This window comes from Strongylocentrotus purpuratus, unplaced genomic scaffold, assembly GCF_000002235.5.
Source record: "Strongylocentrotus purpuratus isolate Spur 01 unplaced genomic scaffold, Spur_5.0 spur5_scaffold_16, whole genome shotgun sequence".
Classification (NCBI taxonomy): domain Eukaryota; kingdom Metazoa; phylum Echinodermata; class Echinoidea; order Camarodonta; family Strongylocentrotidae; genus Strongylocentrotus; species Strongylocentrotus purpuratus.
In genome coordinates this window covers 8,062,229-8,080,683 of record NW_022145601.1, presented here as the reverse complement: position 1 = coordinate 8,080,683, position 18,455 = coordinate 8,062,229, and the positions used below count along the sequence as shown (strand labels likewise).

The 18,455-nt window shown below is 36.3% G+C and overlaps 1 protein-coding gene across 1 annotated transcript; it reads left to right on the top strand.

The window, feature by feature from the left end:
• The first annotated feature begins 3,688 nt into the window (after positions 1-3,688).
• Positions 3,689-17,441, top strand: LOC115924484 (mitotic spindle assembly checkpoint protein MAD2B-like). The gene is made up of 8 exons (XM_030986694.1): positions 3,689-3,877; positions 6,033-6,151; positions 8,173-8,244; positions 9,852-9,955; positions 10,844-10,938; positions 11,516-11,589; positions 13,009-13,101; positions 14,838-17,441. The coding sequence occupies exons 1-8, from the start codon at positions 3,838-3,840 to the stop codon at positions 14,883-14,885; spliced, it is 645 nt and encodes a 214-aa protein (XP_030842554.1). The 5' UTR covers positions 3,689-3,837; the 3' UTR covers positions 14,886-17,441.
• Positions 17,442-18,455: the final 1,014 nt, after the last annotated feature.

Sequence of the window (18,455 nt, the reverse complement as noted above, 5' to 3'; positions counted from 1 at the left end):
CAAACAAAAGAACTAACCCATTCCCAAACATTACTTTGAATGTTATATTTCTTAGCTAATTTATTGAGGAGAAGATCATGGGGCATGCGATCAAACGCTTTGCTAAAATCCAAGAAAATAGCATCAATTAGAGGGGTGGGTGTTACATCAAGGGACGAAAACCAGTCATGTGTGATGTTGAGTACTTGTGTAACACATGATCGTTTAGGTGTGAATCCGTGTTGTTTGGGGGAAAGTAGACCATATGACTCAACATGTGCTACAATACATTTGTCAACAAAGGTTTCCATCATTTTGCAAACAACAGAAGTGAGCGCAACTGGGCGATAATTGCGAAAATCAGAGGGATTGCCAGATTTATGAACAGGGATGACAATCGATTGTTTCCATTGTTTGGGTAGTTGACCTAGTGAAAGTGAAATTTGGAACATGCGTTGTAATACTATGGATATGGGCTCTTTCACTTTTTTGAGGATAACAGCATTAATCCCATCAATTCCGGGTGATTTATTCAATGACAAGTTATCAATGAGCTTCACAATTTCACATGTAGGGAAATCAAGGGTATTCAATGGAGCAATAGGAAAGTCACAAGCACTGGGCAATTCGGGAACATTATCAGGGTCAGATTGATTAAAAACTGAAACAAAATAATCAGAAAAACAATTAGCAATCTCCTCGGGCTTGTTCAGTACATTATCTTGATCAGAAATTATAGGTGGAGTTGGGTTGCGTCTCAGAGAGCGCATATATCCAAAGAATCGCTTCCTGTTATCATGCATAGAGAAAAGACCATTCAAATAACGCCAATAAGACTTGTTAGATTCTTGCTTGGCATGATTGCGAGCTCTTTTGTACTTGTCCCACCATTCATTCTTTACGTCTTCCTCGTCTTCAAAATGAGATTTGGCTGAAACAAAAAGCTTCTTAGCCTTATTAGTTAGCCGTTTTATTTGCGGGGTTACCCATGGACAGAATTGTTTCTTGTTTTGAACTTTATGCGGTATACAGTCATTGATAGCGGCTTGATACAAATCCAAAAATCCTTCCCAGCTTTCATCTACATCATTGTGATTCATGAATAGGTCCCAGGGAGCAAGCCTAAGGAGATTGTTAAGATGCTCATAGTCCCCCTTTTGGTAGCACAAGAACTTCCGTATGATTGATTTGGGTAATTGAGGTGTAACAGTATGGAATGTGATCAATACTGCATGGTGATCACTAATTACACAATTTGAAGTAACATTAATACTTTGACAGAGCTCAGGACGGTTCACAAAAACAAGATCAATAATTGAGCCTTTACTTGGGTCATCAAGTTGTGGCCTAGTTACATCAGTAACACACTGGGTCATATTCATTGTTTCAAATATCTGAAGAAGTCTATCCCTATTTCTACAGTTTTCATCTTTCCAATTCACATTAAAGTCTCCGACGAAGACTATACCTTGATATTTTCTACTCAAATTTTGCACACTATCGACTACTGTTTCTAGTTTATCAAAGAACTCAGCCTTTGAATTGGGAGGTCTGTACACTGAGCAAACAATCCATTTCATTTTCTTCTTTAGAGTTATTTCACAAATGACCATCTCAATATCAGGTGTCTCAAGATCCGGTAGACGTTGCGGGAGGAGATATGATCGAACCGAGATAAGAACACCTCCACCTCTTGTGTTTGCTCTGTCATTACGGAAAATACAATAGTCATCAGGAAGCCCTAACTCACAAGAATTGAAATCATCGTCTAGCCAAGTTTCACTAATTGAAATTACGTCAACCGGGTTGGTCTGCAAGTAAGATTGTAAAGAGACAGTTTTATTCCTAATACTTCTGGCATTGAAAGAGTAAAGTTGAATATTCTGCTTTACTGTTTCACTATGAGGAAGGGAATGATTAAACTGGTCATGAGGTTGGGCTTGGGAAGGGGGTTCAATACCTAAAGATGCAGTTTCCGGGGTGTCGGGCGAAGCAGCAGGAACGAGTTGAGGTCCATCCATAGATCCAACAGGACTGGGTGGTGGCGGTGGTGGCTCAACGAGAGAGGGCAGTATTTCAGCCTGACTTGGTAGTAGCTCATCACGAGAGGGCAGCCAATCAGCATGACGACGTCTCCCTCTGTGGGTTCTGCGTCTCCTAGCGATGCCCAGGTCATCGATGATATTCCATATCTGTCTTGTAGGTTGTATCAATGATGAAGATGTATCGAGTTTCAATAAGTCATCCACACTATATTTGTAGCATATTTCATTGTTACCAGTTGCACGTTGGGTTGTGCAATTGGAGCTTGGTGGGTGGGTGGCACCACTTTCTGGCACAATTGGTCCCGGATTTGGATTTATGTCACCTGCTTGTAGTAACGTAGATCTGAAACTTGCGACTGAATTAGAGTAATAGTTGACTCTAACTCCAACATACTTGACTGTGCCTTCATTACCTTTAACAGTACAAGGGCAATTCCTCGTTGTTAAGTTGGGAATGTATTCACGCTGTGCAGTAAGGCCAATCCACATACAAAAGATTAGGAGGATTAGAGACTTTCCCTCCATTGTCAAGTGGGATGCTTCTCCCTAAACAAAGGATAATCACTTAAGATCCAGTGAATAGCCTAGTACCAACATGGTAGAGTACTACATGTAGAACATGGCAGTCTGCTTGTAGAACATATGAAAGTTTGAAAGAGATACTGCAGAATTCACTCACAAAAGTCACAAATATAACTCCAAATTTGTCCAGGTAAGTCAGTGGTATATACTCCAACACATGACAGAACATATATGTCGCCAATACAGTTACACCAATAAAAAGAGGGTAAAGATCGGAGAGAGGTTTGAGGGGCCACCTGACGCGCACACACTCTTCACGATTTAACGATCGACGTCCTGGGGAGGGGTCTAAAAAAGTCACAACCGTGCCCCCCGTGCCCCTCCCCCCGTGGCTGTGGGCCTGCTTATACTACATGAATACCATGTGACACAGCTATATTGGGCATTGGGGCTAATCCCCCCCCCCCTTCCGACGGGGGGGGGGGTACTCACATATTAGGAGATACGGGGGTGTGCAGCTCTATTTGGGTAACTTTTCACACAAAATCCCTAAACATGGGTCCCACTTTTAACAAAAATACCGTTTTTTGCAAACATCCGAAAATTGTGAAAATGACCTGAATGACCCCAAATAATGTGTATAGAATTCGAGGCTTGAGGGGGGTTTTCCTCCAAAATACACACATAAAAAAGGGGGGGGTTAAACCCCAAACCTCCACCCTCCCCCTTCACTGCGTACACGCCTGACTACTAGGCCTACTACTACTACTACAAGTACTGCTAATAGTAATAATAATAATACCAGAAATAATAATAACGATGATATTAATATTGATATGATGATAATAATAATATTCCTCCAAAATAGACACATAAAATTTTTAAAAGGCGGGAGTTTAACCCCCCCCCCCCCCCCCCCCCCCCTGCGTACACGCCTGACTACTACTACTATACTACTGCTAATAGTAATAATAATAATATGAGAAATAATAATAACAATGATAATAATATTGATATGATGATAATAATAACTTTTTTTTCTTCCTATTACTATTTTTCCTCTTTTTATGTCTTCCTCTTGTATGTTGGTACCCTCTTTTTCTCTTTCTTTCTCACCTCATTCTATAGTTGTTTCTTTCCTTTCGTTCTCTCTCTTGCTCTTTTTTTCTTTTTTTTTCTTTTGTCGGATACCATATATTATACGAAAATCGCATGAAAACGGGAAAGTTAGCATCAATAAACTTCTAAACTCCCTGCTCACGTTAGGTGCCAGGTTTTACAGAATAGAAAAATGGAGTCGAGGGGGTGCCAAGATCTTAATCTGTCACATGGTATGTAAATTTAAAGTCTGTAAGACAATTTTTAGTGCAAGAAGAGGCATGTCGAGATTCGACGGTTGCACCGAGCTCCGCCACGCAGCAGACCCTCTATCGCGCCAGGCCTCCTCTGGTCGTCCCGGCGCGCCGTGCGGGCGCCGTGTAACTGTAAGGTGTCATTTCTTGGATCTTGGATTAATGTCCTCCTAAATACTCCGAAGAAGAGTTTTGAAAAACCTGTAAATTCAGTGGACATTGTAATTTAACGCAGAGACACAAAGTATTGCACAGATATATATAGTAGTGAGTGTAAATGGAGTGTGATATTTGAATTTATATAGCTTAGATCTATTTAAATTAGAGTCTACTGTCTAGGCTAGACAGCAATAACCATCTGATTTGGGTCATTTCTTTAATAAAACTGACATTTGTTGTCATTCCCCAATACAGATGGCAACCCAGAGATCTCGTACCGTGGGGGTAGCTATAGCCAACAATGGCAGCTTTTTATGTCAAAACATTTTCTCCCCGATTTTCTTTATTTAGATCTAATTTTCTGATTTCTAAATCAGATGTAAATTAGGTCGGTATGTCATTTGTCCTAATTACAGTTATCAAAATTTGATAACTTAATATTAAATGTATAATTTACGGACTTACTTATATGAATTATCCAATTTGTATTTCCGAACTTCGAAATATTACCCGGCGGCCGATATATTTCCGGGTCCACCTACCAAAACATAGCCAAATGGCCAATCAGAGCACTCGTTTCGTGGGAGTTCGTTGGTCAAGCTGGGCCGACTTGTACGTAGCTACGGTAGCTATTGGACGTTCGAAAAGAAAAAATGAATATTCATCAACTAAAACCAAGACGGATAATGTTGACGACGAGACTTTCTCGGATTAATCATTAATTTAGGATCTAAATGAGCAAGCTATCGTAAGTCAAATAAGCTATATATATGTTATTTTTAATTAGACTCTAAATTATTGTCATATTGCAGCATGTATGAGGATGTAAAGAGTGAAAATCTCGTTGCATATCTCATTCATCGCGGTCCGGTCGAACCGAACCATTTGTTCCGTACAGTGCCTCACAGAAAGAGGTCCCCAGACTTCAGTCTCTATAATCGGAGGTCTAGTGGAGCCAGACGTAGTCTCAGTGGAACAACCGACGATTAGAGAGACTGAAGCTTTCGGTCTAAGTCTAGGCCTACTTTAAAAAGAAGGAAACCAAGATTGGTTTTAAGAGTAAGACTAAGATTAAGAATTAATTTCACCATTCATGAAATTTGGCTTGCAAAAAGTAGGTCACTGCTATAGTATTAGGGTCATTCACATAATGAAGTGTCTTGAGGACCTGATATTTGGTTTGTAAACATACTGCATGCATGTTGAACTTTGGTTGCTCATATGAACAAAGAAATTGGTTTAGAGGTCTATTTGGAGAAAGTAAATATGAAGGTCTAGACCTACGTATATAATATGCAAGTGTATGAATTAAAAGGTTGAGTCTTGGCCTATTAAAGAATGCCATGATATTTGTATATGTTCATAAAAGAAAACACTTAATAAGTGCGCTTATGTTGTATGCTTTTCTAAAGAATAATTTGGTCATTTCTTTAGTTGTATCAAAAGAAAGGAGATTTACAAGTTTGATAAATTCTCATTTTGGCCGAGTTGAAAAACAGCAACAGTTATTTAGCAAGGTAGATTGAATGCAAAAGAAGTCAAATTTGCTTCTGCACATATTTATTTAGGTCAGTTGTGAATGTCACTTTGGCAGGTGTATGTGACAAGTTATTGGATTAAGGCGATACATGTATGTGCACATGCTTGTGCTCTGAACATCGCAGAGTTACTTTTTGGTTGGATTTTTGGCAAGAAATACAGTGAACCATTCAATGAAATTTTTGTCGATTTTTCCCTGGAAGAGAACTAAGACTAGCAATTTTTGTTGATTTTTCCCTGGAAGAGAACTAAGACTAGAGAACCAGTCCTGAAATAAACTGGAACTTGAAGTTCTTGTCCACGAAAGAATTGACAACAGTCCTAGACTCCTATTCAGGAATTGCCCATACAGGTGTTACAATAAATCTCATTGCTACCATGTTAACCTGTAAAGGACACTACCATATTTTTATCTTGTTCTTTTTTGGGAATGTAGTTTCAGCCGACATCTTGTGTGAATTTCTGGAAGTAGCAGTTCATCAGATCCTGTACATCAGAGAGCTCTATCCCCTTGGGATCTTTGAGAGGAAACAGAAGTACAATGTCCCTGTTCAGGTATCATTCACTTGATTGTAAACAAATAAATATTGTTGATTGTTAAAGGCCCACTGTACTACTTGTAGCTATACCTGCTCCCTCTATATAGAAAACAATGCCTAATAGATGACCATTGGTCCCCCATGATCCTCTTTTTCTTATGTTAATTGAGAGCTGAGTTGATGAGATAGCCACCTGTCAGTGACCTTCATGGGTGGTCTTATCACTCCTAGCCAAACTAGTACAGACGGCCTTTAATTCTTTGTGTGGCTGTTTTACAGTATCCCTGTGCCTGTGCCACATATATTTTGTTGAGATTTTTTTTTCTTTTTCAAAAGGCTTCAAGGTTTTTTTAAACACTCTGAATAAAACTTTATTATTCAGTTTACCAAATATTTTTTATGTTATCAAAAAAGGACTAGAAATAAGATATCATGTAAAGAGATATTTGGCCATTATTCAGATAGTGGCTACCTATCATTTGTGCCAATGAGCACTTGAAGCATACCAGCAGTGTCATTATCACTTGCAGGAAATAAAAGGTTGATTTGTCAGTATAAAGTGAAGAAGAAAAAAATATGTGAACAGAATTAATTATAATTAAATTGAAAAAGGGAGGGGGTGACTTTTGCCAGTAATCTGATGTTTTCTCTGGCAATTATTTTTCCTGGGCTTCATTTCTCCTGCTTTACCTTGATTTACCTTGATATCCTCCTGTCTATATACCTTCTCTTCTTAAAAGCCCTTCAGTCTGATATGCATTTTCCTCATGAGTGAAGGGAAATCCAACCCTTGTGATAAGTTCAATTGTATAAAAACAGAAAATAAGAGAAACAGATTGGCAAAATCGGACCAATAATAAGAAATTTAAAATACCCGCTTTGAGATCACTAAGTCTACGCGAATCTCAAATTGGCAGTTTAATCATTGGATTGAGACATAGTCGGGATAACTCTTTGAGTTTGTCACATACAAAAACACTATTAATTTATGATTTTCTCCCAAGTGCCTTCTCCCTTGGAGCACTACTCTAAATATATTACGGATAGCATATTATTATAATAGGTCCTCTGAAGAGAGTAGATCCTCCTTAGTCATGTTGGAACAAATGGGAAAGTAATGTCTGCCATTACATCACAAAGAAATTACCTATTCAGCCAATTTGCAGAGCCCATACCTGCAGTGATTCAAACTTTCCATTTCCAATATTCATAACTTTTTCATATTTTGTCTGATCTCATTCAAACTTTCACCAGTCTACTTCTCTCATTTTTCTGCTTTCCTGTAGAGTAGTTTGCTATCAAGATTTCCACGATGACATCAAATGTCTACTTTATAAGTCAACTGGACTTATATAAGTCAACAGGGGGGTGTTTAATAAAGCTGTTCGTAAGTTACGCATGACTTTACGAACGACTTGAATATGAAGTGCCAGATAGGATGCCTTAAGTTTTTCCAGATGTTTTAACAAAGTGACTATATTTCCAGTAAACTCAATTAAATGAAGGCAAAAAATACACTTTGCATTAAAAAAGGTTTGTTATAATAAGAATGTTAATCTACATCTGCACAGTTGAACTTTAGTTGATGCAATCAAAAAGGATTGAGCATCCCATTTGGCTTTCCATATTTAAGTCGTTCGTAAAGTCATGCGTAACTTACGAACAGCTTTATGAAACACCCCCCTGGACTTCTTTTTGTTTTAGCTTGCAATGATTCACATTCCCTCCCCTCCGGGAGGCGTCATTAGACCAACTGATCTTTGGCAGCAAATAGTTGTTGGTCCTTGACGTGGTTGGGGAACCTTGGGAAATGAGGGATTTTCCGCCCTGCCGAATTGTAAGCTCCGGCTAAGTTGTGTGATGTCGGTGTTGGTACACGCGGTTGGCTAATTTTCGTTTCTTTATGATGATAACCGGTAGAAGGTGTCTATTCACACCTGCCTGTACAATCATATCCTCATTTGATGCACTATCAGTCAATAATACCTGAAGTATTCTTGTCATAAACGTTTGCTCTACTTATGCGTTATTTCCCAGATATCTCGGCATCCAGAGCTAAACCAGTACATTACAGACGCCGTCATGGGTATCAAACCACATGTCATCAAGGTAGGGCAATTGCATTAGGCCTATAAAAAAAAGTTGTTGTATTGCCCTTTAGATGCCAAAACATGGGTAGGTTGATCAGAAATCTTCTTCTTTTTTTTTCTTCTTTTTTTTTCTTTTTTTTTTCTTCCCCTCTTGGCAGATATTTCTCAGTTTTGAATGCTTTAATATTTTTTTCTCTAAATAAACAGTAAAAAAATGATAATAAGAAAAATGTAGATTTTAAGATTTTGGGGTCAGTCGCAAAGGGCAATACAACATCTTTTTAACCCCTTATGCGCAGTGGGTGTCAAATCCCACGTTATATTTTGAATGTAGAGCAGTGTCTCCAGACTATGAATTGATTCCTGTGACCATTGCTCAGAGTTTTTTCCTCTGAAAGATATAGAGTTCGGTATAGTGTCTGGTTCAGGATTGAAGTTAGGAATTTCATTCGGTGTGAGTAGAGCTTGGAGCAGGGGGGTGTTTCACAAAGCCTTTTTTCAATGACAAAATCTAGTGACAAATCTGCTGATAACCAATCAGAAGCAAGGATTTCAGTAGCTTATAACATTTGTCACTGATGACAAGTTTTGTGAAACACCCCCCTGTTGTCACCAGTGAAAGCGCTGAAGCACAATCACACAGATACCGCTAATGTGACATTTGTTAGAACAGAAGATAAGTCCAAGCTTAGCTCTTAGTCGTGGGGAAAATCAGTTGAAATTTACGACTCTAAATGTACCTCAAAAATGAACCTGAAAAGTACCCTCTTAAGAAATATAAGCTGCAACAATGCAGGCTTTGTTTACCTTTATTTTTAAACCATTGATTCCTGGAACCAGGTGGTCCCTGTATGTAAAGCTATGGGAATGAGATAATTCAGCAGTCCACATGTTAATATGCATGCATACCAAGTAAGCATACAAAGTAATGCTATGAATGAAGGATATTCCACACATATTATATCTACAAGGAAAGAAAAAACTTGAACTTTCACTTCTGTAATGATTGATTTGTTGTAGAATGAATGCTGGTACTAATTTGTTTTCTCCAATTTTTTATCAGTGTAAGATATTCCGCACATATATATCTATTGGGAAAGACAAATCTTAATCTTTCAATTCTGTAATGATTGATTTGATATAGAATGAACGCTGGTACTAATTTGTTTTCTCCAATTTTTTATCAGTGTAAGATATTCCGCACATATATATCTATTGGGATCAAAAAAATCTTGAACTTTCAATTCTGTAATGAATGATTTGTCCTAGAATGAAGCAGGGGAATTGTCCTAGAATGAAGCTTTGTTTCACAAAGATCCTAAGTCGAACTTAACTCTAAGTTGGACTTAAAATTTATGGAGAGCCATTTGTAGGCTTAAAATAAATATATTAAAAAAGCGAAAATTCAAGTATTTTTGACTTTTTATAAATCTCCTTGATATTAAAAAATATATGAATGATTTGAATCAACATTTATGCCTTTTTGAAAATAACTTTTACAACATATTTTCATAGATGCTAACGGCTTTCCATAATTGTTAAGTCCAACTTAGAAATAAGTTCAACTTAAGATCTTTGTGAAACACCCCCTGGTACTAATTTGTCTTCTCCAATTTCATCTCACAGGATGAAGTCCAATGTGTTACTGTCGTTATTCTGAATGCCAAACACATTCCAGTAGAAAGATTTGTCTTTGAAATTGCCAGACCATCAACAAACAAAATTGATAGGTATGTTGTTCATCCCGTTTTTTCTTTCCTCTTTATCTTCAGTTTGTTCTTCCGAGCAGTATTTTCTTTTCTATTTTATCTCTGTTGATTTCTCATTTCTGTTTGTGTATATCCTCCTTGAGTCTTTTCAAAGAGTTTTTTTTTTTTTATATATATGTAGATCTTTTAAGTGGCCCAAACATGGGGAGCAGTGTACACAGCACTTTGAAGCTGCAAAAAAAATGTACCATATCAAATAACTTTTGGATGTGATTTGATTGATTGTAACTGACATTTTTGCTTGTAAATTGCTTGACTTTCATTGGAAAATGGGACAGGCATATCTTTGTCTGTTTCTTTTTTTTTTTGGTTGATGCATTGATTTAAGTCAATGTGATGTCAGTGTTTCTACATTTGAGAACCATCCATTATGCTGTACCATGTTTTTTTTTTAAGTGTTCCCTTTCATTTGTGTATGTTTTTATCTTACTCCTGGGGGGCGTTTCACAAAACTTGTCATCAATGACAAATAAACAAATTTTGTTATATGCTACTGAAATCCTTGCTTCTGATTGGTTATCAGCAGATTTGTTATTGATTTTTGTCATTTGTCATTGAAAAAGGCTTTGTTTATTTTGCTCCTGCTCTTCTTTTATGTACAATGCTGATGCTTTTATATGATTTCATCTTTGCGACAGTGCACTTTGAGCATTCCATTTCAAGTAGAATTAGCACCTTACAAATTTTATACATATTTTTTTTAATGATTGTTTTTATTATTAATATTATTATCATTATTATTATTCTAATGATAATTATTATTTCTACTATTATTATTATTATTATTATTTGTAGTAGTTATAGTACCACTACTAATTGGTTCCTTTGCATCTTTGTATGTTTTAACAGTATAGAGAACCGATTGGAGAGACTGGAGCAGAGTCTCAGAGCTTTCTTGCTGAGGCTTAATACATGTGATGCAGTGCTCCATTCACTCCCGCAAGGTGAGAGAGAGAAAGTTTGTTTGTGGTAGTACTCTAAAGTTGCGATTCATTGCAAGTTGCGAAATTTGCAACTGATATTTGCAATCGATCGCAACCCAACTTTCCTGCAACGCCCCCCTAGTCTTCTAAATTTCCTAGAATTTGGTTAGGATTTAAGTTTTTAAAATTAAATTAAGTTAACTAGATCTAGCTTTTGTTCTCCCCCCCCCCCCCTCTCTCTCTCTCTCTCTCTCTTTCTCTCTCTCACTCTCTTACTAATGGGGCGTTGCAAAAAAGTTGAGTTGCAATCAATTGCAAATTTGCAATTAATTGCAAGACTTACGCTTGATTTGGGGGATTTGCAATTGATTGCAACTTTCTTGCAACGCACCATTAGTGTTGCTGGGTATCTTAATCAAATACACTTTGCACTGAGAGCCCCGGCCCCCCCCCCCCCCCCCACTCCGTGAACGGAGGGACACCATGCATGTTCCCAAACTCGCCGGCTCGTAACAAAAGAAAAAAGTCTACCCCTATTGACTTTACACACCTTTTGCTGAATATTGTTTCAACGTTTTATTCCTTTCTTTTCTTCAAGATTGCACATTCTCCATACTAGTTTATACAAAGGGATCTGCAACAATGGAGTCACATGACAAGCAAGTACTACAGGTAGGAATCTGATTTGATCTGATTGATTTGATCTGATCTGATCTGGTGATTTGATTTGATTGAAGTGAAATGATTTGATTTGATCTACCATAAGTGATTTGATTTGAGTAGATCTCATTGATTTTATGTGATCTGAGTGATTAAATTTAATCTGGTTCAACTGATGTGATTTGATTTGATCTGAGTGATTTTATTTGATCTGATTCAATTGATGTGATCTGATTAATTTGACTTGATTTCATGTGATCTGATTCAATCATTTTCATTTCATTTTCTCTAATTGATTTAATCTGATCTGATCTGATTGACTTGATTTTATTTGATCTGATTGAAATGAAATTTGATTTGATTAGATCTCATTGATTTGATTTGATGTGATCTTATTTTATTTAATCTGATTCAATTGATGTGATTTGATTTGATATGATGTCATTGAATTAATTTGATGTGATCTGACTAATTTGACTTGATTTGATCTGATTCAATCAGTTGGATTTTATTTGCTCTGATTGATTTAATCTGATCTGATCTGAATGAATTGATTTGATTTGATTGAATTCATCTGATTGATTTCATTTCATTCCATTTGATCTGATTGATTTAATTTTATTTGACTTGATTGAGTCTTATTTGAGTTTCATTTTCTTAAAGGGTGGCCCAACAGACAACAGAACATAACTATCGTTCTTCCTGAGGGCCTTGAGTAAAAATCAACTTACATTGAAAATCAATAGTAATTTAATGATAATGATATTCCTTGTTGTTTTCATGATATTGATCACAGAAATTTAATATTGATAGAATGCATATTATTTATCCTGAACAGTTGTATCGCCAACCTCATGTCTTAGTGTATCTGTATATGTCTTTTGTCTTGTCTTAGTATATCTGTAAAGCTCTAAGAGACATCATAGATGTATTAAGTGCTATATATAAGCGGAATTATTATTATTATTATTATTATTATTAGTGGATTAAAGGCAGCAAATGAATGATAATCTTGATGACCTTTATACATTTTCTGTATGGAGCTAGAAAGGCAATTGGTCATAAACTTTGATACAAAGTTAACTCCCTTCCTGCTCTGAATAGACAATAAGCCAGGCCTAAACAAAAAGATGTTGTATTGCCCTTTGCGACGGACTCAAAATCTTGAAATCTACAGTTGGCTTTTTTTTTAAAGTTTCGTTTGTTCTTACCGTTTTTTTAGAGAGAAAACAAATATTTAAGCATTCAAAACTGATAAATATCAGCCCGAAAAGGGAGAGAAAAAAAATCAGACCGACCGACCCATGTTTTGGCACCTAAAGGGGCAATACAACATCTTTCTCTTTTTTTAGGCCAAAGGGCGTGTAATGTCATACTGTGACACTGCTAATATAAAATTATCTTATATTCAATTTAATTTGTTTTATCAAGGAGTTTCCATGGATAGAGGCTGATGATCATATCTGTAAGATGGAGAATTCAACTCTTGTTCCACTCAAAGCCGTCTCATCGGATCTCTTGAAGGTATGCATATAAACCAGGGGGGTGTTTCACAAAGATCCTAAGTCAAACTTATCTCTAAGTTGGACTTAACAATTATGGAAGGCAGTAAGCATCTATGAAAATATTTTGTAACAGTTATTTTAAAAGTCATAAAATGTTGATTCAAATCATTCATATTTTCTATTATCAAGGAGATTTTATGTTCTTGATGTGGAATTTATAAAAATTATAAAATACTTGAGTTTTCGCTTTTGAATATTTTTTATTTTAAGGCTACAAATGGCTCTCCATAATGTTAAAGTCCAACTTTGAGTTAAGTTTGACTTAGGATCTTTGTGAAACACCCCCCTGATCACCTTTAAATATTAGCAATCATAATATTTGATATTTGTATAGTGCTCATTTCCAATACCCAAGGTGCTCGAGGCGCTCCAAAATTTCCCCCATCTCTAGCTTGGCTACCGATTTCAGTGCTAACGGCATTCAAGGAATTTCTTCCTACCAGTACCCATTTAACACCTGGGTGAAGAGTGGCGATTGAAGATTAATGTCTTAGTAAAGGACACTAGTGCCACACTGGGACTTGAACTCCTGACCTTCTCATCTACTGCCAAGAGTTCAAGCTGCTTGACTATGGCACTTCTTCCTATGACTCTACTCAGACCAGGGGGTTTTCACAAAGATCCTAAGTAGAACTTAACACTAAGTGGGACATAAAATTATGGACAGCCATTGGAGCCTTAAAGGCCCACTGCACTACTTGTAGCTACTTGCGCCCTCTATATAACAACCAAAGCCTAATCGGTGACCATTGGTCCCCCATGATCCTCTTTTTCTTATGTTAACTGAGAGCTGAGTTGATGAGATAACCACTTGTCCAGTGACCTTGCAGAGCGCTCTAATCCCTCCTGTAAACTATGGCATATAAGCTTTAAAATGAAATATATTCAAGAGCAGAAATTCAAGTATTTTAGACTTTTTATAAATTCCACATCCAGAACATGAAATCTCCTTGATGATAGAAAATATGAATGATTTGAATCAACATTTTATGCCTTTTCAAATTTCTTTTACAAAATATTTTCAAAGATGCTAATGGCTTTCCATAATTTGTAAGTCCAACTTAGAGATAAGTTCAACTTAGGATCTTTGTGAAACACCCCCCTGCCAACCAGTACCATTTTTAGAAGCAACTAGGACAGTACGATTTTCCTCAATAAAATATAATTTTAAAAACAAACAAAAAAAACCCAAAAATTGTTGTTGCTGTTGTTGTATTTGTGTGTGTGTTAGCCATTTTCAATGGCAAAATGTCCATTCTGTCCTGTGAAGTATCCTACAAGCATCTCACATCTGCAATTTGGGAATGTTCATTTTTTCATCAAACACAACAGTAGTGACAAAATCATGCATCTTCAACCAATTTCTTCCTTTATGTAGGAACTGTAAGAGGCATTGATCCATGTAAAATTCCATGATTATTTTTAAGAATACAACTTTGGGGATTAAAGAATACAGTTTTTGAACTCCAGAGGTTGGCAGGTGTGTGTACTTCAATACTTGCAGAGTTCCCATCTATCCTGAAAATAGGGAAAACATTGAAACTTTGTGAGGGAGTGAGAGAGAATCAATAAAAGTCTATACTTGGGCCTTACCGTCGAGTTAACAGTTTGCAGACATGTTTCGTCAATAGATGAGATGAGTGTATTATCATGGGTGTGATTTCATTGATTCCTTTATCTTTCCCTTTTCTGTAGATGCAGCTCTACGTTGAAGAAGCCCCATCTAAACTGGAGGTCAGGTGACACCAAGTACTGTGGTCAGGTGACACTAAGTGCTGTGGTCAGGTGACACCAAGTGCTGTGTGTGTATTGTAGAGGACATTCCTCCCAGGAAGTGAATTATTATTCTGCTTCCTGACCAAATGAAAGGGGACCAATCACGTAGTTAAATAATTTGTGTACAGCTAGTATATATAAAATACACCCCACCCCCTCCCCGACAGAAATATAAGACAAATTACTTGACATTCTATGGGTGAAGGAGTATTAATGAGCATGAAGAAATTGAATGGATATGATGTAAACCCTGCACACAGAACCCCAGTCCTTTCACATGTATGCATGTAGGGTTGCTGTTGATTAAATCTACCCACAAGACACTTTTACCTTCATTGAGAGTGTTTGTATACGCACTCATAACTTTGCAATTTCTGTCTTTACAGAATTAATATTTGAAGTTGATATTTTGAATATACTGTATTGGCATGAACCCCAAAATATTAAGAGCAAAATATGTATTTTTATTTTTAGTGTGATTGGTTCCCTTTTGTCGTCTTTCAATTTTATAACTCATTATTTTGTGTAGTATAGAGCAAGGATATTCTGTTACATGTATATGTAATTGGGGGTATTAAATGCAAAATATGCAGGTGGTTCAAGGCAGCCAAGACAAAGGAGTCATCGACTCTTGTAAAACCAGAAAACAAATTTTGCTAGCGTGTCATATTTCATGACTCACAACTGGCAAACACTTGCAAATTGCGAAAGTTCCTTTTTGCAAAATACGATCGCTTTGAAATTCTCATAAATGGCCGGGGGCCCGTCGCAGAAATAGTTGCCATTGATGGTAAAGTTACCATCAATGGCAACTACCATGGTAACAGGACTCAACAGCCAATCAAAATCAAGGTTTCCATGGTAGTTACCATCGATGGCAAAGTTACCACCAATGGTAAGTTTTGTGCAAAGGGGCCCAGATGTTTACCAATATGCAAAAAGTTTCGTGTCACCAGAGTTTCTGGGTTTACTTCAAACTCTTCCCCTATTGTCCATCTATTCTTCCAAATCTATCGTCATCTGTGTCCTCTTCTCACTATTCCATTGTCATCTTTTATATCTTTCTTCTTATTCTTCCTTTTCTAGGTAATAATCTACAATACAAAATACAGTATATGGTTACCTCTTGATAGTAATAGAGATTTTGTAACCACTTTATGCATTTTTTATGTTCTGAAATATATGTATATACTTGGTATTATATTTTGTCAAAAGTTTAAATACGCAAATGTGGGTAGAGAGGAGAAAATGGAGAAAGTGGGTACCAGATTGTCTTTCATCATGGTTTTCTCTTTCCAACTGTTGAATATTATTTTCCTTTATGTGTCTGTACAGTCTGAACATTGCCAGAGATTTTTGTTTCTTTTTTTATCAAGTGCCAGAAAGATTTATACACGGTTGACAATGAAGACTAGAGATGTATGTATGCTATAGTGTTCTATGATAGCTTTTGTTTATAAATTGGTAAAGTTTGACATTCAAACCAGATGCATGTATAAATAGGGTATTGTTGTCATATTAAAGCTTTAAACGTGCACCTGAAGTTGTCATGCAACCCAAATTTTCTAAAATATAATTCAATAATAATAATATGCTAATATGATATAAATATATGTATATAACAATGAACAATAATAGTTCCTAACCCTTATTCATATCACAATGCACTCTCTCCTTCAGAGTCATTCTTTAGCCCCGGTACATCCAAAAAGGGAGGGGGGCATGGGCAGAACCCCCCCCCCCCCCCAACCTGTAATGACATTGTCAAAAAACTTAATCTAATGTTTATCAATATATGAAGAGGTGGCATTAATATGGTCTTCAGATATTTTCTGAATGAGATGGCAGCTCTCTTTTCCATAGCCGTGTTACAGGATCTTGTAGCTAATAGTCAATAGGTCAAAGGGCAAAGTTATTTTAATTATGTCGCAGCCAGCCCTTGATTCCCTTCCTTTTTTAGATCTTGGCTGCAGAACAATTATGAATAGTGAAAAATGTTGTAGTTAAGAAATAATACATTATAGCCTTTAATGAAGAGGCATTCTTATAATGCCACATGAAATTACAATCAGTAAAATTAGAGTTATCTTTAATCAAAATGGAATTCTGTAATTTGTGCTAAAAGTAATGCAAGTGATTTTCTCATATGCCTACTTTGTAAATGTCACGTAGGTCAATTCTGCATCTCTTCCTCTTTTCATACGATGTCATAATGAGAATGTTTCTTTACAAACAGTTAAATAAAAGAGAGGATTTCAATGAATGAATCTGTACTTACTCATATTTTGAAGAGTTCTAAAGAAAAGCTTTATAATGTAGCATTGTTCTCCATATGTTATGAATGCTATGTATTCATTTTAAAACTATACATGTTGATTGTGTCAGAGTACTGGCATGTATGTTTATCTTTACAAAAAATTAAAAGTTTCTGTTATATTTTTATTCTATGTCTTCCAAGAATCAGTTATAAAAAGCTGTTTGTATATTCAAGAATATATAATAAAAAATGCTTCTTGAAAATGACTTTGTTGTGTTCCCAGCCTTTTGAATGTTGATGTCTATACATGTACATGTAGCTCATTCTTCTTTTACACGAGCTCCCAAGTTGGTAACCTGGTAAATTCGTTCAGAATGCTCCTTTTTAAAAACTAAACATTTGTTTGTAGTCAACAGGGATTTTGGGAAATTCTACATGTTTACTTTTTCCAAAATATTGACCATGAGGCAGATATATTTTTTACACCGATGGAAGCAGAAAAATGAGATAAACAGAGCTACAAACATTTGAAATAAACCGTACCAAAATATGAGAATTATGAATGTTTGAAATATGAAATCTATATAGTTGTGCGAGTCTCAAATGGCAATTTTGTCGGTGAATTGCGACGTAGTCATGGACAACTCGTTTTTTGTGTACAAAATTATCACTAGTTACTGTTTTTCTCCTAAATGCTCTCTCCCGTCAGGCACTACTCTAAATATATAAAAAGGAGGGACCCTCTTGAGTCGTACATTTTGTTTGAAAACTTATAATTGTAGTCATTTTGTGTGTTAGAGCAAACTGGAAAGTTGTCTGACACTATCACAGTGATATTACCGATTCAGCCAATTTGAAGTTCCCATACGTGATTACAACTTTCAACTTTTTGTGTCCGATTTCAGTTGAAACTTTCACCAGCCTGCTTTCTGATTTGTCTTCTTTCTTATAGAGTAGTTTTCTTTCATGGTTGGATTTCCATTTATTTCTGGTAGTGGGATCTCTTTTTTTTTTCTTCACTTCTCAGTTCTCGGTATCCATCTTTTACCACCCATTTACGTCCATCTCTGTTTGCCTTACCTTTGCCTTCTCATCTCTCTCTCTCTTTCTCTTTCTCTCTCTCTCATTCTCTCCCCTCTCTATAAACTCACTTACATTGAACTAATGCTTTACATAGTTTTTCCAATGACCGGGGTAATAGTATATATTTGTAAAGCGCTTAGAGACATTTGTACTAAGCGCTATATAAAAATTAAATATTATTATTATTATTATCTTTC

Excerpts from the sequence above, each read along its gene's own strand:
- LOC115924484 (XM_030986694.1), top strand. The coding sequence starts at position 3,838 with ATGGAGTCGAGGGGGTGCCAAGATCTTAATCTGTCACATG. Across the intron at positions 3,878-6,032 it reads AGATCTTAATCTGTCACATG|TTTCAGCCGACATCTTGTGT; the intron begins GTATGTAAATTT and ends TTGGGAATGTAG. Across the intron at positions 13,102-14,837 it reads TCTCATCGGATCTCTTGAAG|ATGCAGCTCTACGTTGAAGA; the intron begins GTATGCATATAA and ends CCTTTTCTGTAG.